The 26,819-nt window shown below is 34.6% G+C and overlaps 1 protein-coding gene across 2 annotated transcripts in view; it reads right to left on the reverse strand.

Annotated features, from left to right (window-relative positions):
* CTNNA2 (catenin alpha 2) overlaps positions 1 to 26,819 on the reverse strand; it is a 474,395-nt gene that overhangs the window by 7,795 nt on the left and 439,781 nt on the right. The window contains exons 16-18 of one of the 2 annotated variants that reach the window (XM_082760175.1): positions 24,805 to 24,910; positions 21,190 to 21,324; positions 8,104 to 8,247 (exon numbers count right to left, since the gene is read on the reverse strand). In XM_082760175.1, coding sequence (XP_082616301.1) covers positions 8,104 to 8,247; positions 21,190 to 21,324; positions 24,805 to 24,910 — 385 coding nt within the window. The remainder of the gene's footprint in view (positions 1 to 8,103; positions 8,248 to 21,189; positions 21,325 to 24,804; positions 24,911 to 26,819) is intronic. The other variant, XM_082760174.1, reaches the window with a different exon arrangement.

Raw genomic sequence — 26,819 nt, forward strand, 5'->3', positions numbered from 1 at the left:
GCCTATTCGGTATTCAGATGCACTCATCCCTACGGTGGGAGACATCTGCTATTTATCAGCACTACTACCCAATGCCTGAAGCCATATTTCAGTCAGTAACTTGAAGATGTGCATAAGGATTTTACTCGATGTGCGTCTATTCTGAGAAAACTATCATATGCATTTGAAATTCTACAACAAGCAAAAAGTAATAATTTGGGATGTAAAGTGGTCACAATGGGGTTAAAAAGGGATATGTGGGTACACAGAGAAAATGGTATTATGCTCCTCTTTTCCTAACTGTGAATTTTCACATTTGATTGCAATTAACTTACTCCTTCAGACATGCTGAATATTTTATTAATTCTGGGGGTAGCTGTGTTTTATAACTGGCCCATCCGCTCAACAGCTGTCCTCATCTACATTTTTTCTATTACAGGTAAGTAAACTATAAGGACTCCCAAATCCATTTTGTTGCATTTAACAGAGGCTGACTGTTAGCACAACAGAAAGCGCACATGTATATTTAGAACTATAGACATCTTCTGTCTTTTATGAACTGCCCCTTGAAAACACAGATCTACTTAACAAAGTCAACTCCATTATACAAGTTTAAAGAGCCTATATATATATAAAAAAATACTCTGAATAATGGCATTCAGAATAAAAGATAGAATACGCAAATATAATTTAGACAATTTGCAGAGATGCATTTACACAGTTGATTTACTTACTCCAGCCTATTTTAAAAGCAGAAAGGTATAAGAAAAAATGATATCCCTATTAATTTGCTTTGAAGAGAATGCTTAATATGAAATTAAAAAAAAAAAAAAAAAGAAGAATATGCAGATATGCCTATAATCATTAAAGGTAACTCAGCGCTTGATATCACTGAAATTGTGGGACATACTTCATTCCCTAAGTGAAGAGTTTTGTAGAATTAACTGACAGTATTCAAAGTCTTTGATAAAATAAGAATAATAACTCTGTAAAGCTAAGAAATACAACCTCCACATCCTCAAATACATCTAGCAGTCCTACAGAAAAAAAATATTTTTATTATCCTAGACATAAAGGCTACTTTGCTGAAACAACAGGAGCCCTGCACACTGTTCGTTTCACAGTTAGCACCCAAAGTAGTGCACCATGCACCAACTCAAATGCTCATCCAGCAGACATGGGGCATAAATTTCATAGTGACTACCAGAGAGCACTGAAAAAATTCTTTTTTGGAAGAAAAATAACATTGCCTTCCCAGTTGAGAGACTGAAATGTGGGCATCAAAATTATGATTATTTACAAGCATGCATCGTATGCTTACTTTACTCTGCTCTCTCTTCTCCCCTTACCAATGCAAGTCTCACTCACAAGTTACAGTCTGGTAATCCTCTAAGTATCCTCAGATCTTGGAGTTGTAAGCAAAAAAGTGTGCTGAATCTGGTTGTCTTTGGCCCCAGAATGTATTATAGCACTAGAGATATTAGGTATCTCCAACTCTGCTGTTCAGCCAGCTCTAAGAAATTATGTATGCACTTCAATTGCTTACTGGGTGTATCCAGTAACCTAGTGTAAATCAGTAATACTGTAGTAACCCAATTGTAAATGTTGCCAAAGTGTTTGTTTGTTTATTTATTTATTTATTTATTTTCCTGACTATGGTGGGCTACCAAGAACAATTCTTACACATTAGTGTATGTTCATCAAAAAAGAAAAAGTTCTCAGACCATCGCTTTTTTCTTCTGCTCATTATCTGTCACTGCACGGCAGGGAAAAGATGCTAAAATGGCACAGTTCATATCGTATACCAGAAATGCTGTAAGGACAAGCAATCATATCTGGGGTTGAATTTTTTAAATTAGCTTGCTTTATCAGCCATTTTCATGCTATAATACTGCCTCAAAACTTTCAGATTCTGTTACTGCATTAGGATATTAGACAGTCTGAATGCCCAAACATCTGGAACAACTCCACAGACCAAGTAAGAAATTCTGTTCATGAAATCAAAGGAGTTTTGTAGATGACAACAGGATTTCACCCAGTGACTTTTCCAGCACTATGATTGTGTATGCTACACTCTTTTCTTTGCTAAGGTTGAAGATGGAGGAAGAAATGCTTCTTCTAAATCTTCTGTTTCATTCTGTGTAGAACAATGTATTGTTATAATGCCTATAACAGAAATGCCCTAAGAATAATCTTAAAAAAAAAAAAAAAAAAAAAAAAAAAAAGATTCTTTAATGGCCTTCAAAGACGTGTTACTAATTTTAGCAAAATTAGTATAACCACATTTACATCTTTAAAATCATTCTGTCCTAGGTAATGGTTGGGTGTGAATTCCTGGATGGAATTCCTGACAGGAAACAGACTTTGGTGTGAATGATTTGAAGGCATGATTCTACCTAATCTTCAAGGAGAACAAAAAAAATAATGCAACTAAATTGAAGTAAAAAATATACTAGATATGGCTTCAGTTAGCGTATCCTGTCAAAGGTTTTGTGATATTGACAGGAGGCTTACTAAAGAAGACTAGAATCAGAAGTCTACTGAAACTCTTTATCAGTCACAATAAAAAAGTCAGTGCAAAACTTTGTGTAAGTGGTCAGTGTAACAAAATATTAAATAATCTGAACCTGACGTCACAGATTGAAAGGTGCAATTACAACTCCATCAAACGCATCTGTGTATAAATTCCTTCTTTCACATACAATTGCAGTTAAATCTGAAATAGGAAATATGGGATATCTAACTAGTCTGTGCTACCAACCTTTGACCTGTATGCAATTTAAAGATAGTAATTATTTTTAAAAGCCCCCAAAAATCTAGCAATTCTTCAAACTGAATTTTGGAAGCAAACTTTTTGTTGTTTATCTAGAGAATATAACAAGAAAAGTATGTCTTTTTTACAGTCTTACCTCCAAGAAGTCCAAAACATGCCTGGTTAGCTGGAAATTGTACTCTCAGTGATAAAATGCAGGAGAATTTGGATAAACAAATAATTAATAAAGCACAGAAGAACTATATTCCTTACATGGGAATGTATTATCTACTATTATTTCTCCTGATTTTGTTATGATGAAAACTAAAAGCAAAGCAGGATAACATAGGATTTCAGACTGCAAAGCTGAAAAATGTGACATTTTCCCAACTTATTTTTTAATTCGTAGGGATGTCAGAATGGTAGCTGTATGTGAGTTATCTATGCGTGTTCTACTGTGAGCATTTGTCACATTTTGAGACAAACTTCCTCCTTCAGCTACATTTGTACCTTTAAAGTTATGTTTGCCCATCTCAGCACAGAGAGACTTGGCAAGCTGCTTTTTGGGAAAGGGCTTTTTTTGGGAAAGGGCATGCATCAAACAGAGTCAAAATGAATTAAACAAAATCTTTCTCTGGGAAGATACTACCAGGACGTTGTTCATTGCTTCCTAATCTGTACCTGCTGCTCTTCATGCATATTTTACATCTCATAGAAGCATATAAAAGGCTTGCTCATTCAAGATATCGATCATTTCTGAGGTGCTAAAAGGCTTTTACTTCCTTGGAGTTGAGGAAACGTGGCTCAACTCAGTGAATGGAAACATTTCTTTCTTTGATTCCCTGAGCACTTTTTACAACTTTAACAACAGTATACAACAAAATAAGAAACAAAATTGAAGTGTTTTTCAAGAGACACATTTCAGCTTTTAGGAAAAGCCCTAGCACTGAAAGAACGGACTTAATAATATATGGCAAATTATTTGTAGAGGAAATTCTGACATTTTAATTGTGAATAATGTATTTGAATTAACTGTTCTATTTGTCTGAGCAATTTAATCAATGGTTAAACAACATGAACAAATAAGTGTTCGTTACATTTTTTTTTTCCTGGTAAAACAGTAAATACATCATTTGTGAATGTATTTGTTCATTGTGTGCTTAGCTTTAGCTAACACTAAATATTATTGAAAAATAAAATAACAGTAATAATCAAGAACAGGAAAGAATTGTTGGAGACTGCAAACAAATGAAAACAGAATAAAGCAGAGACAAATCTTAAATGATGCTGCAGTGCACAAGGAAAGAACAAGCAAAGATGACAGAAAATAATAAATCAAAATGAGTAGAATTTTGCTCTGAGTTGTAAAAAATCATTTTCATTACTCACATACAACTATGCAAATATTCATATAATCATAGAACACTTTATGATGAAAATAACTTTTTGGGGGTTATCTAGCCCAATACCCTGAACAAAGCAAGTTGCATTAGATGAGATTTTTCAGTACTTTGCTCAAATTCTGAGTACTTCCAAAGATGGGTAGTCTCCTGCCTCTCTAGACTGAAATCTGCACCCTGTGCTTCAGTTTGACCACCCTCAGAGTTAACTCTTTTTCCTTCTACCTAACTAGAATCTCTCATGTTCAGGCTTCTCTCTATTGTGTCTTGTCCTGTCACCATCCACCTTTGAGAAATCTGGCTCTTCTACATCCTCCTGCTAGGTAGCTGTAGATAACAATATATGGCCTTTGCCTATCTGCTATTTACACTTGGCTAGATGAATTACTCTCCACAAAACATTAGAGAGAATAGTCAAAGCCTTTCCATAATTCAATAAGAATATATATATATTAATAGTAATATACTCATTTTTCATTACATTATTACTCTTGTAATGTATGAAAGATGTAGAATGTAAGACAGAGGTGGTCTTGAAAATTGCCAAAGTCTTGAAGGACTCAAGTCTGTTTCAAATTCATAATTCTATAGATCAAGGATACTCTATTGTGTTTGCTTTGAGACACTCAGATGGAATGGATAAAAATTCAAAGGATTATGATTGAACAGAATCATGCTTAATGTCTTTGAGATGGAACTGTCCCAGGAACAAAAAGTCTTGAGTGTTAAGGCAGTCCTAGATTCCTCTGAAACCCTATACTCAAAGTGCTGTTGAGCATTTTTGTTGACAATTTAAATGAGCTGAGGTCAAAGTTTAAGAGGATTGCAGTTTAAATCAACATGAAGAGTCCTCTAGAATGCTCGTGCACTATCATTGTGACTTCTTTTGCTTAAACAAGATTAAACCAAAAGTAATTCATTTTGAGTCAAAACAGCCTAAAACTACAGTAAGAGAGGGCAGGGTGATGAACATCTATCTGCCAGCTGACACCATTTGTGAACAGATGGTGCATTTCACAGCTCTCCCTCACTTCTCATATAGAAGAAGAAGGTAAGAACCAACCCACAAAGTTTTAATTCAGCTTGTGAGAGAAATCAGCCTGTAAAATACAAAAAATTTGGGAATTACACTTAGCTTAATCATACTGAGAAGATGTTTGATCCTACATATGATCTCCATTATTAAGGTATTGTTCACACCTTTGCCAATATGACCGAGGAACAAGCCTGTAATTTCAATAGTGACCTGCTAAAATATAAATGTATAAATTTACCAATTACTGTTTTTTATTTAAGCCACTAACACATCATGTTGTTAGCTACCTAAACCTAGGCAATTTTAAAGACATCTTTATTTTTATAAATAAATAGTGCTGTAAAATAGATTTAAGTTTACATAACACTTAAGATCTAACTAATTTAAATTAGCATATATTGGAACAAGTTGCTCACATATTTGTTTTCAAAAGGTTTTGTATTATATACTAAGTGAAATCACATGAAAATTAGGCTTGATTATATTTTACTTTTATGTCTATACATTTGTAAATAATATGAAGTTAAAAGAAACATTGTAGGTGACAAAATACACCTTTAAGACAACGTTGAAAATGCAGGAACCTGTGTATTCTAGACATTTTATTTATTTATTTATTAAATGATATCTGCCAGTAAAATAATTTGAGAGGGGAATTAGCTCAGTAAATGTAAAATTAGGCTATTTATTCTCATAGTGTCTAGTTACTCAGGCAAACACATATCCTGGGGTTGCATGACAAAAAATTGGTACTAGATTTTGCACAGGCAGATTCCAGGTTAATTATTACAACACTTTATGTCATTTTGCGTATAATTCCCTCTACAAACTCCCCCCTATACATAAGTCAACTAACTGCTGATTTGCTCATCTTATAAGATAAATTTAGAGAGCAATTTTCTCTGGATTTAAAGTAATCCACTGACATCTCTGTTTCATTATATCCCCCCAGTGATGATCAGTATCTCTAATTCACCTTAATTACTGAATGATACCAATTCTGATTTCCTGTTCCCAATCCTTATATCACTTTTAAAAAGAATTTATCTCACTGTGCTACCAATATGCTTTCATATCAGTGAGATTAGGGGCACTGTTCAGTTGGTCCTTATGCTTTGCCAATTCTGTGCAAAAATTAAAGTCTCTTGCATTATGCAAGAATAATTACATGAAAAAACAATTTTGTAAACTCATCAGCAAAGGACGTGCTTAGGATCTAAATTAAGTTTTACCTCAAAGCATTTGCCTATGAGAAGAACAAACCTCAAACCCTCTTTAACAACAGCACTTCCTATTCCTATAAAGATTTCCCAATGAAACATTAAATTGACTAACCTGCTTTTCCTTTTCTACTTAAAAGATCAGAGTTTGCCAGGGAAGTTACATTTGCTAGACAAGTTCTTGACTTTGCAAAACAAGATTTGGAGACTTCAATGCTAGGTTCACTAAAAGGAATAAGCAGTAACAATAACACTCCTTGAGCATGTTATTCAAAGCCAGAAAAGCTACCACCTGTTGGGGAGCCAATTTTTATCTTCTTGGTCGTTATTTTTCTCTCTAACAGGAAGGAAAACAATCATTAGTGAAAGTTCTGTTAGCTTTGTAAACAAGACTTTCCCAGAATTTCATTCAGATCTCCTGTGCATTCATACAAAGAGCATCGCTGAGTCTATCTATCCATCACTACTGACAAATTCCCAATACATGCCAGTGACTAGAAGACGGAAAGCTCTGCATCCTATACCCAATTCCTCAAAGCCACCTAGTCACCTGAAAATAAAGTATTTAATCAATCAGGCTATAAGACCACCTCTGCTGAAAAGCCTGTGATTGCACTCCCTTTGATTTATAGAGTATGCATTACTGTCTTTTAGTGCCTTTCACTGTGATATGACAAGGCCCCACATGGAGCTGGTAAAGAGCATTAAATGAACAAGAACAGTGAGATTTGTGGTATCCCTAGGGGCCAAAATCTTCATATGACCCTTCTTCTGCCCTTTAGTATTTGAGCTCTGACATCTCAACAACTTTAATAGATACCCAAGAGGCAGAACAAGAAAGGAAGATCTTCGTAGTCCATCTTGTCTTTTTTAAATGCTGAGGGATATTAAAACAGTGAAGCAGAAATACTTTGGGCAAAGAGAAACAGGTAACAAGACAGGACTTTAAAGTAAAATAGTAGTGTATAGATAGTGACACAAGAAAAACATCAAGAAATCCAGATAGCAATTACCCTGTCCATATCAATTTCATAACACACAAAAAAAAAATCAAAAGCTTTGATTTATAATTTCCAAGGTTAAGACTCAATTACATCTCTTGGGGTTGGATTTCCGGCTTACAGATTACCTCTGAATTGTATTTAATCTACAAGACATGCCTTATAATTGGCCTAATATCAATATATAGCTTCATAAACATTCTGGATTAAGCAAATATAAGCAGTAACAGAAAATATGGAAAATAAAAATCCTGTCCTGTAGAAACTAGCATTATCAACAGTTAAGGATGATAAATATATAAACACCAACATCTATCTTTAATCACAAAGTAATTTAGAAAAATTATGACCAAGCGCTATTGCAATTAAATGGAAATGTAGTAACTGAGTTCAAGGGGATCAGAGAATGCCTTTTCACAATGCAAGATAAACAACATAAAAGGTTTGGTTTAACCACCAGTAAATATATAGATCACTTCCACAGAGAAATGTGATCCCTGTTTTATAGATGCCATTATCTCTGGGAATTCAGAAGGGGAAGGAAATGATTCTTCATAGTTGACTAAAACAATACATGCAATTCATTCTGTGAGCACACTGGGTAATAAAAATACAAAAACTAATAATAAAAAACAACCAACAAAACCATGCTCACATCTCTTCCCTCCACCCACACACCTTTAGAGAAAATTAGAGATGAGAGGAGGTTACTCACCGTTGAGGAGTCACCGCTTCCGGTCTCAAGCGTAGCTCCCTCAGCACAGGTGGGTGGGTGGGTAGAAAGTTGACTAGCCCTGCCCCCATCTATGACATCGCACTCTACCTCATAAAAGGTAGTGAAAGTGCTCTGAACTCCAGTCTGATTTCCGAGAGATACAGAAAAGAGATAGTGAGAGAGAGAGCAAGAGAAATACTGCGCCGTAGCGTAGAGGTGAAGAGAGAGGAAAGCGTGTGCTGAAGGAGCTATGCTTGGTCAAGGAAACAGGGACTCTTCCACGATGAGTAACCCCGCTGTCTGGTGGTTCCTCTCACTTGCTCCCATAGCACAGGCTAGGCATGCAAGCCCTAAAGGGTTTGCTGACTGGGAAAGGGGATGAGTTTTGGCACCTTTTGGTGAAAACCAAAAGACAGGCTAGAAAGCTCTATCCCCATTAAAAGCTGATTGATGTCAGATTGGACATGATTTTGGATGATAGACTTCAGAGTAGTATTATTTTAGGAACGGTTTGGAAATAGCACCTAAAAATAAAAGCACTGAAGCAAGCAGGAGAAATTCCAATGACTACAACTGGAATTACACTTGTCCACCAGTGCTGAATTTGTTCCATAAGCTTTACACAATCCAGCCCTCTGGACTCACCCTTGAATAGAGTCAGCCAGAGGGGAGGCCACCTTCAGCAGTATTTGAAGAAGGTCAGGAAAGAACTATGTGGTTTTTTTTACACTGAAATTGAGGGCTGACAAACTGTGCTGAAAGAACAAGTGAGGGAAGTATAAAAATTCTGGGCATAGATTTATTTACAGAGCACACTTTAAAGTTCCAGAAAATATCAATAACATTGCAAAGAGGTGATGCTTTAAAAGACCGCAAATTTTTAGACAATGAAACCCTTACAAGCTGAAGCATATTTTTTCAAACGACTTCCCAAGAAGATTTTTGTTTGAAACTGAAGGGCTTAAACTGGGATATTCATTCTAATGTATTGTAAATGGAATTTTTATCATCCAAATTCTGGAAAAGCAGGTTTGGGAGTAAACATAATTGCTTATATTATCCATTGGGATGTTCTTAATAATGTAGCTGTGTACTGGAAGAAAAAAAAATAGAAGAAGAAAAAAAGAGGTATATGCTGCTAGGCTTAACTCCATTAAATAAAACTGCTTGGAAAAAGTGAAACTATTCATGTACCAGTAAAGAGTGCTAGCATAAGATTCTATTTTTTGGAAGATGAAAAATGAATGCTCCTTAAATCTCTCTTAAAGAGTATGTATTAAAAGCACACAGAGTTAACATTGACCTTTTCCCCTAGGCTTTTTGCTGCTACAAGGATCATGTAAATTGTAATCTAATCATGATTATTTTTTCAGTCTTAGTAATGATTAATGTGTACTCCTTGTTTTATTTGTGTGCTCTTTGTTTTTCTCTCCATTCCTGCTATCAAAAAAAGAAAGTGTGCTACTAATGTTTGGTACTATTCACTTCCCCTAACAGAGGTCAGGTGTTTTCTTTTTTCTTGACCTTCAAAGCTTTTATCACAGTCTAGTCCTGCAGTATCTGTAGAAGCTACTTTAAAGCAGTGTATTTGTGAATGTAAAAACTCAATTGGCTAGTCCAGTTAACTAAATGAAGAGTTATTGTGATTGTTAGAGATGATAAATAACCTCAGAAACACAATGCAAAACTAAGCTGTAGCTGAGTAATGCAAAGTGATGATAGTGCTGTGAAAATCAGTTCAGAATCGAATTAAACATATGTCTAACTGATTTCTTGTTACATGGTCTTGATTTCAAGCCATTTGTCTATGAAGATAGAGGGGACACCTCTGATGCCCTTTTTATAAAGGGCATATAGATTATGATATGCCATTCTAAACAGCATGACCTGCTCAAACGGCTTTCTACTATATGGTTTACTTTCCCATTTTCGACATGCATTTCTATTAGTCTGCCAAAGAGAAAAGAAGATTTGAACTTTTAAAGCCTTTTATGGTAATATGTACCATGTAGAATTTAGTTAATTCACAGTTTTGGTATTTTATGACCTGACTATTGCACCACAGTTGTTTTTGCCAAATAAAGTAGGAATATATTTTGAACTCCTGTGACTACCAGGCCACAAGAAACCTCTAACAAAGCTTGGTCATTTTGATTAAGAGAAGGATGTTCACAGGGTATGTCCTTAAATATGAAAAATATTACATTTGTAGTAGCAGTTCTGAGAGCTCCCAAAGAGAAATAAGTTGTCTTTTATTGAAATAGAAACATATGGATGTAGCACAATTAACTTCTGGAAGACTGAGGATGGAGAAGGATAATTTCCAGTAACAACACAAGAAATGTAGATTTGATCATGATAATGAGAAAACAGTTCAATAGACTAGGTAGCAGATAATATCCAAGATGGAATTTTGGGCTAGCACTGCTTACATATGAAATTTTGTTTTGGCCTAATTAGTATAATAACTGTAGTCGATAACAAGAAAATTAAGGGAAGAGCAAAAAAGATAAGACTGATTTGTGAACATACATTAGAATGCATTGCTTGCCTAAACAGTGAACAAAAGCAGAGAAAGAATATACCTAACTGAAAACATTTTAAAAATGTATATACATGCAAGGAAGGAAGGAAATCTTCCAGCTGTTCCAAGGAATATACTAAGATTAATTAAATGAACGCAAAGAGATAGTAAATGAAGACTTTGATTTTTATTTATTTATTTTTTGTCTTAAGAGAAGCCTAACTGCATAAGAAATTTATGTAAACACACGTCAGGTCATTGATTTGATTACTTTAACCCAGGCACTAGCAATCAAGGAGAAAAAAATGGGTCCATGCTCAGTTTGACATCAAAGATTTGTTGGACAAAAAGACAAAGCACTTTATTTCTTGCTTAAATGATGAACAGATGATTAGGAATAGACAGGAACCATTAAGGTACCAGTGGATGCCGTGTATGAAGTTTGAATACAGCAAGTTTATGAAAAACTAAGAAGATTACCAAATGCTCAAATACGTTCCATGTTCTATGGATAAAGACCTAGGTAAAGACATTTTACCTACAGAAGGTAAAAATGGATGTAGGTAAAAAAGGGATGTAGGTTAAAAAGGGCATACCAAAATGTCAAGCTGACACATACCATAAAAGTTTGAGACCCTAACACAGACACGCATGTGACCCAAAGACATCCTGTTGCTATAGTGGATCAATTTGATGGGTCAATAGCTAAACCTTACTTGCTCGTTACCTGTCATAGCCAAGGAATGGTAAAACGTATAACATCCCATCTGACTCAATAAAACTGTACCATAACGTTTTTTTTGACATTGGCAATGCTGATATGAAAAATGATGATAATGTTTCTGCAGAATTTTGGATCAGAAATTGATACTCTAACTCAGTTTTATAGAATTCTAATTTGGTCTTTGATGAGATTTAGGACAAAAAACCTGTATGCTTTTCCTCATTTTCTGATAATACTACTAGTTACCTAGTAGCCTAGTTCATAAATTTTTTTGATGATGTATTAGGTAAAATAAGAAAAAAAATAAAATAAAATACTAGAAAAAAATGCTAGTCAGTTTTTCACTTTGACTCCATATCAATGTTTTGAACACATTATAAAAAATAAAACTTCTTTGTTGATGAAGCTGCTTATCAGTTAATTAAGATTAATGATGTGATGTGAGAACAGACATTTTTTCCTTTTCTTCTATAAGGTTCATAAATAATAATAGCAAAAATAGTATGTTCAAAGTGTGGAAGAAGCATTTCAGAGGTAAAAGATACAAGGCAACTGTTAGCCTTCCTATCCCAGTCTGATCCCTTCCTAAAGGTTATTATGACCTCCTGCATTTAATGGAAATACGTCCCTATCATGAGTTTTATTAAGTCCTTTGTTATAAGCTGTTTTGTTCAGTATTTTAAATTAATTCCACTCAGGCTGGGAAAACCTGTTGATGTTTTCCCTTGAGGTTATGTCTTCTTGTCTGAGAGTGTTTCTATGTGTGTGTTACTCATTGCAACTCAGGTTGTCAAGAACTATAATTAAAGTGAAGGAAACCAATAAGTCTGAACTGAAGTTGTTGTTCTTTTAATATCTGCAAAAGCATCATCTGATAGTACTTTAGAAGTGAGATTAAGTCTCACCACTATTCAAATGAGGAAGTGAAATCATTGTGAGAACTAAAAGATGTACTTCTGCAAAAGAAAAAGAGTCCAAAATTTCCTATTGTGTGTTAAATTTTTGGTATCTAAATTCCCATGTGAAAACAAACGAACAAACAAACAAAACAAAACTAATTTTTATTTAAAGCCACGGTGTATACTTATTAGCAAATCTGTATTCTGAACTATGGAAGCCAACTGCAAATGCCATGGAGGAAAGGATTCTTATTTAATACAAAATGGTGAAACTTGTTCAAACCACCTCCTTTAAAGGAAGTAAGACAGAATAGGAAAGGAATGTGAGATCCCAAAGAAGTCTTTCCTTATAGCAATTTTTATAGGCATAGTCCTTCAGGACCATACCTTAGGGAATTTTACAGTGGTCTCTAGGCCTTGTTAACTATTGCAGGGCTGGTGCAGTTTGCATCAGAAAGCCAATTTCCTCATATTCCCAGTTACTTCCCTTATCATTTAACATGACCTGGAATAGAGAAACTAGCTGGACTGAAGCCATATATGTTGCAATAGCAGATGAGCTTTGGATTTTAGAGTAGTTACTATTTTTAAAATAAATACAGTATGTAATGAAGTATATACATTAGTATTTCTGTCAAATCTAAAATCTCTTTCTATAATCAAATTTGTTTCAGACCTTAATCTTGAATGAATTTTTAATATTTTGCTTTGTTCTCAAGGAATTAAATAGCTTAATGTTATTTGGTATGCTTTTCTTTACAGAGAACTCTTCTAATGAGGAATTTCAGTAAATGTAATCTTCAGAAATTCATGAATATTTGTAACCTGATAAAGCACAAGAACATGTTCCCTGTAGCTAAAATGCTTCTTAATAAGGATAAAAGTCTGACCTGTCAAAATCTTAACCTTCTAAATGTAGACATATAAAGAGTGTGTATATTTCTTGTGTCCATGAATATATTCTAATAAAAACAAGTGGAGTGTGATTTTGGTTCACAAATTAACTTGTAGATAACATCTTTCTGTTTATGCAGGATATAGCGTTTCATATTTATGTGTATGTGTGTATGCATGTGCATTTATATACAATCAGATATTTTCTCTTACTGCATGTGTTTCTGCAAAGTCTTGTTTCTAAAAGCTGTATCTTCAAAAGAACTGAGATTGTTTCTTAAATATATTTTCTTCTTCAGTTTTTCAGATGTGTTAAGCTGCATTCATCTACTTTTTCTTACATTATACCTTTCCTTTCCATACACTCAGCCCACCACCAAGCCATCATTACACAGCTGCTTTGAAGAAATAATGACAATACTAATATGAAATAAGAAAATTGTCCTTCGAAAGTCTTTTCTGCTATTATGTATGTGGATCATACCTATGATCCACCAGATGCCAAAAACTCAGGGTTTATCCAACTCTACAATCCAGCAACACTTATAAAGGCAAAACCATGTAAACTCAAAGATATAAATAAGATCCTATGGGATCTCCCTCTTAGCTGAATCCCAATACCATACAAATTTCACTTGAGGGAGACCTCTGGAGATCTCTTACACAACTTCCCAATTGAAATGAGTTGATTGCCAACATGAGTTCATCTCAGCTGTTGCATAGTCGACCTGGGGATTGAAAACCTCCAAAGACAGCATTTGCATACAAATTCTCTGGGCCGTGCTACTTTTACTGAGAAGCAGCAGGCAAGCTTCATCTAAGGAACTAAACCTTCGTTATTGTTACATATTTGGAAGAGGTATTGTTAGCTGGATTTAAAGCCAATATATAAATCTATTTATGATCTCTTTTTCCTATTCATCTTTGAGCTGCAGAGGATAATTAAGAATTCTTCACTGTTTCAACTTTCAGAAACTCCTAATACAGTGTTTCCATAAAATACATCATATATAGTGAATATATGACCATGAGGTATTTTATCAGCATTCATTTTGCTTAACCAGCATAACTCACTGATGTCTTTGTCCTTTAGGGGTAGTAAATTGACTCAATGTCGGGATGATAATTTTTTTTTATGTTACCAAATCATCATGTGGTCCCTTTCTTGGACAGTGCATTGAGGGATACAGCCTGTTGCCAGCATGGGTTGGAGACTCCTGTATTGGTCACAAATAGAAAAACTCAAAAAATATGTTCCAAATAAAGGTTAATCAAACCATTCATATTGCTGAAATGTTTCATACAGCAAAGTATTTTGGAACAGGGTACACTTGCTATGGTTTTATTTTACCTTCTCATCACTAAATATGCAAACATTCAAACACACATGTAGAGGTTACTTAAATATACGTATTTTTCCCAAAAAGTACAGCTGAGACATCTTCCCGTATTTTTCACTTTCATTTCTTGCAAAGAAGATGACATGAGCTACAGCCCAAAGCACAATGTACATCAAGGTCCTTCATTTTCCCCATCTAGACCCAGCACACCTGTCCTGGAAGCTATTCTTTTACAATGGTACCTTCAGAGATGGAATAAGTATGCTAGGATTTTATTTTCTGTCCTTGGTTGTTCTACTAGGAGTAATAGGAGAACAGAGATTACTGTAGAAAACTAGCGAGTTTTATTGTCCTAACTTTACATCAGTCCTTTCCCCCCACTGCAATTCCTTGATTTCATATTCCTACTTACTTGTTGTTTGTCTTTTCTTGCCTTGATCTTTTTGTATCACCTAGTTCAGGTTTCCTGGCTTATTTCCTTGTTACCTATAAGTTATTTCCTTTACCCAATGTCCCCATTCCAGGAGTCAGTACAGAACTCCTTTCCACCAATGCCTCCTGAACAAATCTCTTCCCATTCCATCTCACATAACTATTTTCACAGCATGAGTCTATGCTTATTTTTATGTGATTTTATGTATATACACACAAGTAGTTTCTGATGTGCTTCCATGTTAAATAATCAACTTTCTGAATACTGAGAGTAAATTTTTTTTTTTTTTTTTGTGAATTTATAGGAAACCACTGTTGCAGGTAACACCATTCATGATTGCTAATTCATTTTTTTGTCATTCTAACTTCTTACTACAGTCTTGTGGATGAAGCAATGCATAAAAGTGAAAAGCAACAGGAGGCGAGGAGGAGAGGGGAGGGGAGGAGATAAAATTTCTATAGTGACATCTATTAATCTTTAAGTGCTGCTAGGAAAAGTATAGTTTAAAATGTTGGTCATATATGTATTCCCTTTCAACACACAGTTTTTTTGAAAACCTATATGCCTTAGCTTACATGTTTTCTATTGAAAACACTGACACTCTGCCAGTGCAAGCAGCCCAGGCCAGAAACATATAAACAGTCCTGTCTGTCAGGTTGTGTCTGTGATTTTACTTCATGTAGCATTCTGTTACAACTCAAGTAAGACCTATTTAATTGCTAGCTAAACAACAGAAATAACTTTTTTGTGTTCCTGAGAATCTCAAAGAAAAGGAACCTCACAGTTTTGGCAATTTACCAACTCACCCTTCAGCAAACTTTCTTTTACATAAAAGCTCAATTCTTACCTGATTCAGGAAGCATTAAATTACTTTATTTACCAAATGTGACAACCACATTTTTTTCTATAATCTTGTACATTTTAAATGCAAAGATTCTCTCTAATTACTTGAAAACAAAGATAAATAAAATAAAATAAATTAAAATAAAATAAAATTAAACTAAATTAAATTAAAAACAAAACCAGAAAGGCCTTCTAATACAATGAAATGAAATACCATGTCAGTTGCTCTTAAGTAACTACTTATTCACAGGCTCTTACTTTAAATTCAATGAGGGATGGCGTTATTTACTTTTAATAGGTGAATTCAAGTTACCTGACTTTTCTATGAGTCTATACAGTTCATAAGCAGCAACTTGATACTTCACAGTCCATCTGCATAACAACAGCATGGGGTAGTTAAGGGAAATTCAGACTTAAATGAAAGAAATAGATGTCATTTAAGTGATTTCATATTACTAGATTTAGGAGTGATAGGCAGAATTGATAAGCAACCTATCCACCAGCTCATCTGAAGTAATTACCAGATGCACACTGTTAAAATAACTTCTTTTTTTTTTCTTTTTTTCTTTTTTAAATTTGATGAGAACTACCTATTTCCAGTTACCTCACTTTCATCACCAATCAAGAATAAGTGTAGAGACAATTATTTAGCATTTTCTAATGTGTTAATATTTTCATGTATTCACCCTCCCAGATCATCTGAGAATTTTTGTACTGTCCCATCCTCATACACCAACCTGTGCCACCTAAAAAAAACTTATTGGGGTAGCTCTAGCATTTTTATCTTTCTTATTACCCCAAAGTCCTCACTTAGGTCACCAAACAGATCTCCTAGATGAAGTCACAACCTTAGCAGACTGGTCTTGTATCTTCAAATCTTTTAAGAATCTGTCCCTTAGCATCATAGATGAGCCTGTTATGCTAATATTAATTGGCTCTTGAAAATAATTGGAAATTGGACACAAGTAAAGTATGAGTTTAAAGTATGCCATGGCTATTGATTCAGTATTTTTGGACTGTATTCAAAGGTACATGGCTGTTACTCTGTATGACACTGCATTTCTATCTGGCTTAGGAGTTTAGGATTCTACGGGCAAATTTTCCAATAACAGGGCTGATTATGTCTGTAGAGTTCTAAATCAAAACTGAAAATTATAGGAGGTAATGTTAGGTGATTTTCTTAGATTTTGTTCAGAATAATTCTGTTAGAAGTAAAGCTACTAACATAAATAAGAATTAAAAAAAAAAAAAAAAGCAAGCTCTTACCCTAAATAGTATTAGGATAGTAGGTAAATGAACTGATCAGCTGCAGAGCAGCAGTAAAGAGATAACTGGATATTTATTCTATTGTAAGAAATGAATATATAGATACTTTAGTGTAATGGTCTAGTTAATGAGTGTCAGACAGGAATTCTAAGCATAAAGCAGCCCTAGAGTTAGAAATCTGATTCTTCATCCAAATGCAAACATCATGGTTCAAACGAACTCTATTCAAAAAAAGTAACTACCATAAAAGGGTATCTATTAGCATAAACTAAGGATATGTAAGTAGCATTTATTTTATTGAGAGCAGCATATGCTCAGCACCTCAGAGAAATCATTCCAATACAATGGTGCAACTGATTATAAAGCAAATAAACACTGCATTAAATAAACTGAAGCAAAAACAAACAAACAAACAAACAAAATTTGATGTGATTTTAGTTCGTGATTATATTAACATAGGTGGTTTATTGTTAGAGGGAATTAGAAATTGAATATTCAAATATAAAATTACAGAAACATGTATCTGTTTATGGACTAAGGTCAAAGAGACTTTTACCAGGAACAAAGATAACGCCTAAAGAGATTTTTAAAATCTTTTTAATTTTAAAATATTAATTTATTTTTGTGTTTATCAAGCTTCTGCTTCTCCATTTTCTTTACTTTATTCCCCATAGTCTTCCAGCTTACAAGGTTTCACACTGAAGAACAGATATTACATATTTTATTTTATTTTATTTTATTTTATTTTATTTTATTTTATTTTATTTTATTTTATTTTATTTTATTTTATTTTTCAATACTGAATTGGAATCAGTACTTAAGATTTTCACCTTGCAACATAAAGGGCCAAATCAACACATAGTATAAATTGACTTTCCACTATTGACATTAAGAAGGTTATGCTGATTTATGCTAACTCTCCATTGACATAAGTTATCTGGGGAAAATAAGTTTGCTAAGTGCATGAAGGGAATTTGAAGGGAAAGATCAAAGGAGAGAAAGAACTGGGAGAAAAGGAACGGGAAAAGGAAAGCAGAAAATGCAACAGTGGGTTATTTCCGTTACTGAAATAATTTGCACTTCAGAAGTTTGACACTTGCTTACTTTTTGACCTGTTCTTCTATTTGCAGCAAAGTCTATGATGAGCCCTTTCATATGCTGTATATGCTATGCTAGTCTCATAACAGTCTACAGAGGAAAAAGCAAAGCAGATCAGCTGTATGATTATTACCAGAGATAAACCATACAGAACAAAAGAAAAAGAAAAAGAAAAAGAAAAAGAAAAAGAAAAAGAAAAAGAAAAAGAAAAAGAAAAAGAAAAAGAAAAAGAAAAAAGAAAAAAGAAAAAGGGGAAGGGGAAGGGGAAGGGGAAGGGGAAGGGGAAGGGGAAGGGGAAGGGGAAGGGGAAGGGGAAGGGGAAGGGGAAGGGGAAGGGGAAGGGGAAGGGGAAGGGGAAGGGGAAGGGGAAGGGGAAGGGGAAGGGGAAGGGGAAGGGGAAAAAAAAAGAAAAGGTGTCACCAAAAGATACATAGCACATTATACATTATAAACATGGCATGTTTGAAGTTGTTGCAACGTTTTCCCCTGACAGATTAAAACTAAAAAAGCTGTGGGGTGTCTTACACCTGTCATTTAGGTTTTAATTGGTTTTATACCTCTTTCCTTTTTACATAAATATACATGTGCCCATACATACATTTATACATGCATATGAATGCATTGTTTCCATTTATAAATACTGATTAATACTCTTAATAATGCAAAAATTCAAGCAGAGATTATATAGTCTTCATAATTGTTCTGAATCACAACTCATCTTCAGGATCAATCTGAATTTTATTGTGATTCTTTGTAAATGCAGTAATAAATTACTGTATGGTAATAATCACCCTGGTTCTTGATATTTACATCAAAATACTTTTAAATATAGTGCATTCACATAAACTTACTTCAGTAGTCATAGTTTTAAAGGAAGCTTTAACTCTGGATTTCTATTGTACTTCTAGCACTGTACTGTATGCGAGTTGCCAAATAATGGTATTTCATTTAAATGCAAATAAAATACTGTTTATTTGTAATTGGCTATCCAAGAGAAAATGAAGAAGAAGATGGAAGCAGAAGCGGCAAGTAGACAAGCAGATGTAGATGTGCACTTGGATACCAGATATCTGGATAGCAAAGGAGCATACAGTAGCCAGCACCTTGAAGATAAACAGCTTGGAAAACACTCTCAGGAAAGCACTGTACTAACTATGTTATTGCAGATAACAAGATAACATTGTCAAAAAGGGATGCACAGTATCAAACTCTCTACATCGTCTCCTGTTCAGAGCAACAGGAGAAGAAGCAAACCGGGCCATCTTAAACGTTTATGTATGTCAACATTACTGAATCTTTGGAAGAGACTCAAATAATTTGTGGTTGAAGCTAGTTTTGCCTTGTCTGCAACTGAGTGTAAAAACCCAACCAAACAGAAACACAATGGTGATGAAGCCTGGTAAGCAGCAGATGCTAACAATGCCAGACTGGAAATGAAGTCAAGCGGTTCGGCCACTTAAATTTCACAACGGATGGTGATGTTCCAATAACAAATAGATGCTAGAGATTCACAATGGCTTATTCAGCTTCCACATACACTGAATAAAGAGACTCAAAAAAGAAACACACACAACCACAAAAGCCAAGCTGGTAGAAGCACTGATTCAGATAACTGTAGATGAATATGAAAATTTAATGGGTATGATAAGCTCGACCCAGATGGCAGTAGGTAAGAAAAGATCATAGCGTTTACTATGTAGCATAGCTGCCAGTGATATAAGGACAGATCACTCCATTAATTCCAGGGAAATGGAAGAGGATTTTCCATTGCTGTGGGAAGATTGAGGTATTAAAATTATATAAGTACGTACGTCAAGAAGTGACGACCAATTGCAGGACAGACACAGGAACATTTAAGCAGCTCCTTTTAGGATTTCAGAATGGTGGATCCAAGAAAGCCTGGCAAATGTTTAAGACCTTCCACAGTGCTTAGCAAAAAAAATCATAATGTTATATAGTTGAGAATATTTGTTCTGACTTCTGATATGTTTGAGGAAGGCCAGTGATTTCACTGGGGAATCTTATGGATGAAATGATGGACACAGGTTGTCCTAACAATCTTCGTACTTGATTGGGCTTAAACAATTAAAGGGTGCTTTTTCAAAACAGCTTTTGAAAACAAACTTGTCTTGAGTATGTTGGGTATCACAAACCACCACCATTTTAAAAACACACTCAGGAGAGTGAAACATATTATACATTTACATACATATGGTCTGTATTTGAGCTTGAAGATAGCAAAGGTATCATGGGGCTAATACTAGGGTGATTAGTTAAACGAACAAACCAATAATAATTATTTTTTTAATCTTTTTTTGAAGAGAATTAATGGCTACTACTTGGTTCTATTAATATCTCAGAAGTACAGAGTACAGCATTAGGAGAAGGAAAGAAAAAATAGTTTCAAAAACACAGAAAACTCATTATTTATACGAGCTCTGCTGCACCTTACTGACTTTATTTCTAAAAATGATTGTAAGTAAAATGTTTCAAGTATTCATTGGAAATAAATAACAGAATGGGAGAAGGTATGTAATCATCGGCCTGGGCAACTGTATTTGAAAACAGCACGTGCATCAAAAATTAAAATGTGTTGCTGGCCTTCCAAGAGTTTTTGCTAAACCTAGTGTGCATTGGAACCTGAGTGAATGAAATCCCATTAGTCATCACCATCTTAACAATATGTACTTCATACAAAGCTAGCTTCTGCACAGAGGAAGGAAATTACCAGTAGTAACAAAGGAAAGAAGATTTATAATGAGCAAATATACAAAAGCTCCAAATAATTATAATATTCAAAGCTTGGCAATGACTTACTAGGCTATGAAATTACTTTCCTTTTGGAAGAATGAAGATTTTACAAAGTTTCTATAAACAAAGGGTAATTGGAAAAACCAATTGGTTTACGCAAATTATTGTAAGGTCTGGAATAATGGTGATAAAATTTTAAAACGACTATTCATGAATCACTGTATTTTTGTTATATACATTACTGTCATCAAAAATGCTCCATTTTAAGTACTGCAATGGGAAACATAAATGGCTAAATACAAATACCAGCTTACCCCTGATACAATAAGTTCTCCTCCCAGGTTTTGAACTTCTGCCTTCACTTTGCTGCAGATATTAAGTTGGTGGCAGTAGAGGGCAATGCGCTGTAGGTAGGCTAGCAGATCCTGTTTGCAGGCTGAGTCAGGGCACTGCAGACAAAAGAAATATTTGATTAAATGTAGCTGAGTTTATATGCTTATTATAGAGAGGTAATCAGAGGAGATAGTGACAATACATATATAATAGTAGGTGGCCCATTTCTCTTTGTCTTTCTCAAAGATAACTTGCTGAAACACAAAAATTAAGCTACCTTTCATTAAAGTCAAGCTTATGAATTGTAACCTGAAGATGCTCCATAAGGTTTTTGTAAAAAGGAAAACCTTTCAGTCAGCCACTAATGAAAGACAAAGGAACTAACATGATTGCTATGTTTTGTGGGGAGGTTCAGTTTTGAGGATATCAGTTTGTACAGAGCAGAGAAATCTGTTGAGTAGGCAAAAGACCATATTTGATCTGAAACTCCAGGTATCAGGGTGCCTGCTAGGTACCATAGTTAAGATGTAATAGGGACCATTTCCAATTGATTACATCCACTCTATTGCCAACTGCTGACTGTCATGCCAGCTTCTCTGGCATTTGTGCAGACTTTCAGAGGAAACAGCTCTGCTTCAGACTTTGCAGAAGCCAGGGCCCTTACTGACACATTAAGTACTCAAGAGGCAGATGCGAGCCTGCCTGGTTTCAATATCGACAGATTTGGCAAGCTTATTGTTAATGCCTAAATACCTTAGTCTGTGCCAGAGGGAAACAATTTACTAAACTATAAGTGAGATATTACACAGTGTCTCTGGAGATACCATCAGTCTTGCAGCCCGTCTTAAGAATACAATGAGATAAGTTGGGCTCTAAGCATGTCTATGGGATAGCTTTTCATACTAGGTGGAAAGCTATTTACAGTCCTGTACCATTTTGAATGCCGTGTGCTATCAATCATGTGTTAATACAAATTACATTAGGTCAAACACAGTAGACTTAATGAAGGTTTCATAACAAATACAACTAGAAAAGGCTCAAGTGTAATTTATTCATGGTCTTTGGGACACTTAATAGAAACGGCATCATCCCCCACAATATCAACAGTTTAATAAACAACACTCTTATAATTAATATTCTTAGTGTTGCCCTAGAGAACAGACCCTAGTAATTCACTCTGATTAGAAAGAGCTAAAAGGGCCCACTGGTAACAGCATGTCTAAAATATATTTACCCGGGCTATCTAATAAAGTCTGACTGCCAATGATCTTTGAATGTATTGCTTGGAAATCAAAGATTGAGGGACTTCCAAATGCATTTTTTAGCATCTTAAAAAGTTTATACTCAGTTTTTCATGTGTAGGGTGAAATATTATCACAGCACTTAAACAAAACTTGATAGAATTAAACACACATGGGTCAAAAGCATCACAAGTTTTGACTTGAGATGACTGTTCTATCCCCAATACCTAATGCCAGCATGGAACGAGTTTGAGGTGAAATAGTTGAAATAGTTGCATATAGTATAATTTACTGTCCTGAAAGCAGTCACTTGCTTTTTCCTCTCCCTTTAAAACTAACAATATATAAAGCTGGCAGTTCACTGTGGCAGTTAAAATGAATCTGCTCCATACTTGCAACAATGCTATAATGCCTCTCTTTCTCATACAGTTGCCATATCTTTAAGGTATGAATCCCTGAGAGACCTCTTCTCCCTACTGGCAGCAATTTAATACAGAAATATTTACCCTACTCTTGAAGTCTATGAACTGAAAGAAATGAACTTTAAAGTAATACCTCTAGAGAGCTGACAAGGCTTTAAATACAAGTACCTTGGAGCAAATGAAACTGTAAGATCTCTCTCATTGGAACAGTAATTAAAAATGCAACTGTCCATAAATAGCTTATATTGCACGAGCATCTCCAAAGTTCTGGAAAATATCATTAAACTGCAAGCATTAAAACAAACACTTCATTCTCATGGTGATTTTACTGTTTATTATTAAAGTGTGTACGTTACAATTGTCTGAAATTTAAAATGTGACTCAAGCCCATACACTCTAAGCACAGCATGTTGTTTATTTTACCTCAGGTTTCTTGAAAATATTCCACCTTTGCAGATATTGTAGATTGGGGATTTCATCAGCTGACAGATGGATTTCTCATTCTTACACTAAAATACACAGTTGCTACATCTGACGGATGGGAATGGGATGAAAACCCCAAATACAAGCTTTCTAAGATTATGGAAAAACGTGCAGATTCAGGTTTCTTTCTTGCCACTCTGGATCATGTTCCCTAGCAGGATGTGTTACATGATATTGCATGCCTCCTTGACGACAAAAAATAAATACTTATTTTGAAGAGAAAGACTACAGGCAAGGAAGTTATACTTCCCACTTCCAGCAAGGTTTCTGCTGATGACAGTGAAAAGAAATGGTGGGAAGATGACAAATAACGCCAATAAGTATATAAGAGAAAAACTCTACAAAGAAAGTATTGTAAAATATTTTACTATTAGTGATAGAAGATCTCACTCCTTCAAAAGCTGCATAAAAAGTATTTATAGAAATGTTTCTACAAAGAGTATCTGAAGCGAGGCACCCATACTCATAGTTAGGTGGTACTATGAGGTTTTCACATGAGTTTTTACAATGTTATCATCACCGACTCACCTTCTTTTTTGTTCTAGATCACTAGATGCACAAGGATTACAGATTTTGTTGCCCAAGGCTCATTTGCTTAATGTATGCCAGCAAATCAGACATTTAAATTAGCATTTGGTGAACATGCAAAATGAAAGATGAAGGAAATCAGAACTAGTTGAACAAATAAAAGTTCTTAACCCAAATAAATCCCAATTTTTTATTTAGTTCATTTCCCTATACTTTCTCATGCTTACTAAAGAGTATTCCAGTGGATTGTTAGAGAAAAGAGATTTATTTTTTATTTTTTCAAAGGGAACAAATTGTCAACTTTAATTTGCATAAATCTAAAATTAGGTACCTAGAACAAAACACCCGGATTTGAAATTTGGCTCTTGACTTTTATACGATGCTTTCTCTTGCTATCCAATAGATAATAAATAATAGATAATCCAATCTGAAAGAAAAGGTCTGAATATAGCAAATTTATTTGTATAGGTATGAAATGAATGTGTTATTGGGACTGTGGACACAGATCCTAGAGCATAGAGCAGGGCTCTGTAAGATGAAGAACACAATACCCTGCAAGGGGTATGCAAATTGAAGACAGGGAGTCAGCATATCCTGAGAAAGAAAAGTGCAATAGCAAGGAACTGCTGGAAGAAAGAACTGAAACAATATAAGAAGTCCTAGGCATATGGCAAGGGCAACAGAGTGTCTAAGTCTACCGCTTTCATGCCAGCAAATATATTAATCTAATTATAATAGTCTCCCCAGTCCAGAAAGTGAGGTTGTGGAACAACTGAGGAATTTCTGAGGTTTTAAGATTTATTTATGACTTTTCTGAACTGCAAAAATCAAGCTAATTGCTACAGAAGATACCCCTATCCTGAAAAATGCAACTCATTGATAGAAATTATATTCATGCTTGTTTGCTTGTTTTTGTTATTACCTGATCAGCTACCGCCCGTGCCAATTTGTCCATCCTTGATCCTGCCTCTGCAATCTTCTTGGCTGCATTAATCACATCTGATGTATTCTTCAGTGGGCCTTTACCTCTGTGAAATACAATTATGAACAATCATTCAAGGAAGCTGTTTTAGTGATCCTGTTTGGTATTTGATTTTAAAACAGCAACAGGAATGACTTCTTACCTTATTACAAAGATACCTTTTAACTACTTTGTACAGTACAGATTGATTAAGATATTGGTCTGCTATATTTCCTCTCTTACAAAATGCCGCACTAGCAATTTAGTTTGATGGTGCCTTAAGCACATGAGCTACACTAAATGTATATGCATTTTTAAGTGCCCGTTAAGCTGACATTCTTTCTTGACTACACAACCATTAAAAAGTATGTTATTCTCAAGCCAGTGGTTGATGTTAAGCTTGTCAAGTCTAGAACAGAATGGCACAGTATAGAAAACTTTTTTTTTTTTATATATAAAAGACATAAAACAAAGATTCTTGAAGCATAATTGTTAAATTTAAAACGTATAATTTGTTTTAAGATTGATACTATACTTTTAAGATGATGTACAAACATCTGATTTTAATCATTAGAGTTACATATATTTGAAAAAATATATGTAACACATATATTTGAAAAAAAAAAGTCACTGCAAACTTGCACTGTAGTTTGTTTCAGACACAAAACTTTAATCCTGCTTATAAGAATATTTGCTACTGCCCCTGAAAATGTCACAGTTGGAAAGAAGCTGATTTCCCTTATTTAATTAATTGTGATACTATGTGGAGAAATACAGCTTTGGACAAGGTTAATGGAAAATCATAAGATCAAACTTGGATATTTTAATGTAAAACTGAAGATGTTTTTTTCTAAGAAGAACATGCTATTACTTTCACATCTTTTTCATCTGTGATGCCAAGGATAACACGTTTGGGGTTTATTATGGGGTTTATATGTCACAGGTTTGGTAGCAGGGGGCAGCAGGGGTGGCCTCTGTGAGAAGTGCCTTGAAGCTGCCCCATGTCAGATCAGACCCAGCTCCAGCCAGCTCCAAAAGGGACATGTGGAGGGACGCGGAGCAGTGAAGTGAAGAGGCAGAGAGTGAAAATGATGGCGTGGTAGAGATTAAGTGATATAGACTGATGGCAACCCTCATTCCCCATAGCCCATCAGGCGGAGGGGGTAGAAGAGTGTGAATGGGGGGGAAAGTCTTTTTAGCTTGCTTTTAGTTTTTCACTGCTCTAGTCTGTTAGTAGTAGATGTAGACAAATTATATTAATCTCCCTAATACAAATTAGGGAGATATTAATTATTAATATTAATAATTATATTAATTGATAATTAATATTAATAATTATATTAATCTCCCTAATTTGTATTAGGGAGATTAATATAACCTAATTTGTATTAGGGAGATTAATATAACCTGTATCCCATTGTATTTTCTCCCCCTCTTCCTTTGAGGTGGGGGAGTGAGAGAGCGGTATGGTGGAGTTCAGCTGCCAATCAGGGTGAAACTACACACACTGAAACATATTTCCATTTTTATCTTAGAATCATAGAATTGTTACAGTTCTTTACATACTTTCATTTCCACTTCAAACAGATCTTGAAACACAAGTATCTAACTTCTGTTGAACTTAAACTGTAACAGAAATTCTTCATAGTGACCTCATATGCTTTTACATTAATTACAGCAGCCAATTTGACTGTCAGAAATTCCATACACTTGAAAAAAAAATCTATTTTAATAGTGCTGAGGTTACAGTCAACCAACATGTATAAAAGGCTTTGTTCTGTTTTAATGGAATATATTAAACAAGTTTTTATTAAATCTGATGTAGACAGGGCTGCACTCTGCTTTTTTTTTTTTTTTTTTTTTTTAATTTACTTCAAATGTGCCAGTGGTTTTTCTCTCATTCTCATATGAGTTCTGTTCTTTTGATGGTAGAAAACACAATTACAAAACTTTCAATTTGATGCTTAATGGATCAA

The sequence above is a fragment of the Aythya marila genome (assembly GCF_965140915.1).
Source record: "Aythya marila genome assembly, chromosome: 4".
Taxonomy (NCBI): Eukaryota; Metazoa; Chordata; class Aves; order Anseriformes; family Anatidae; genus Aythya; species Aythya marila.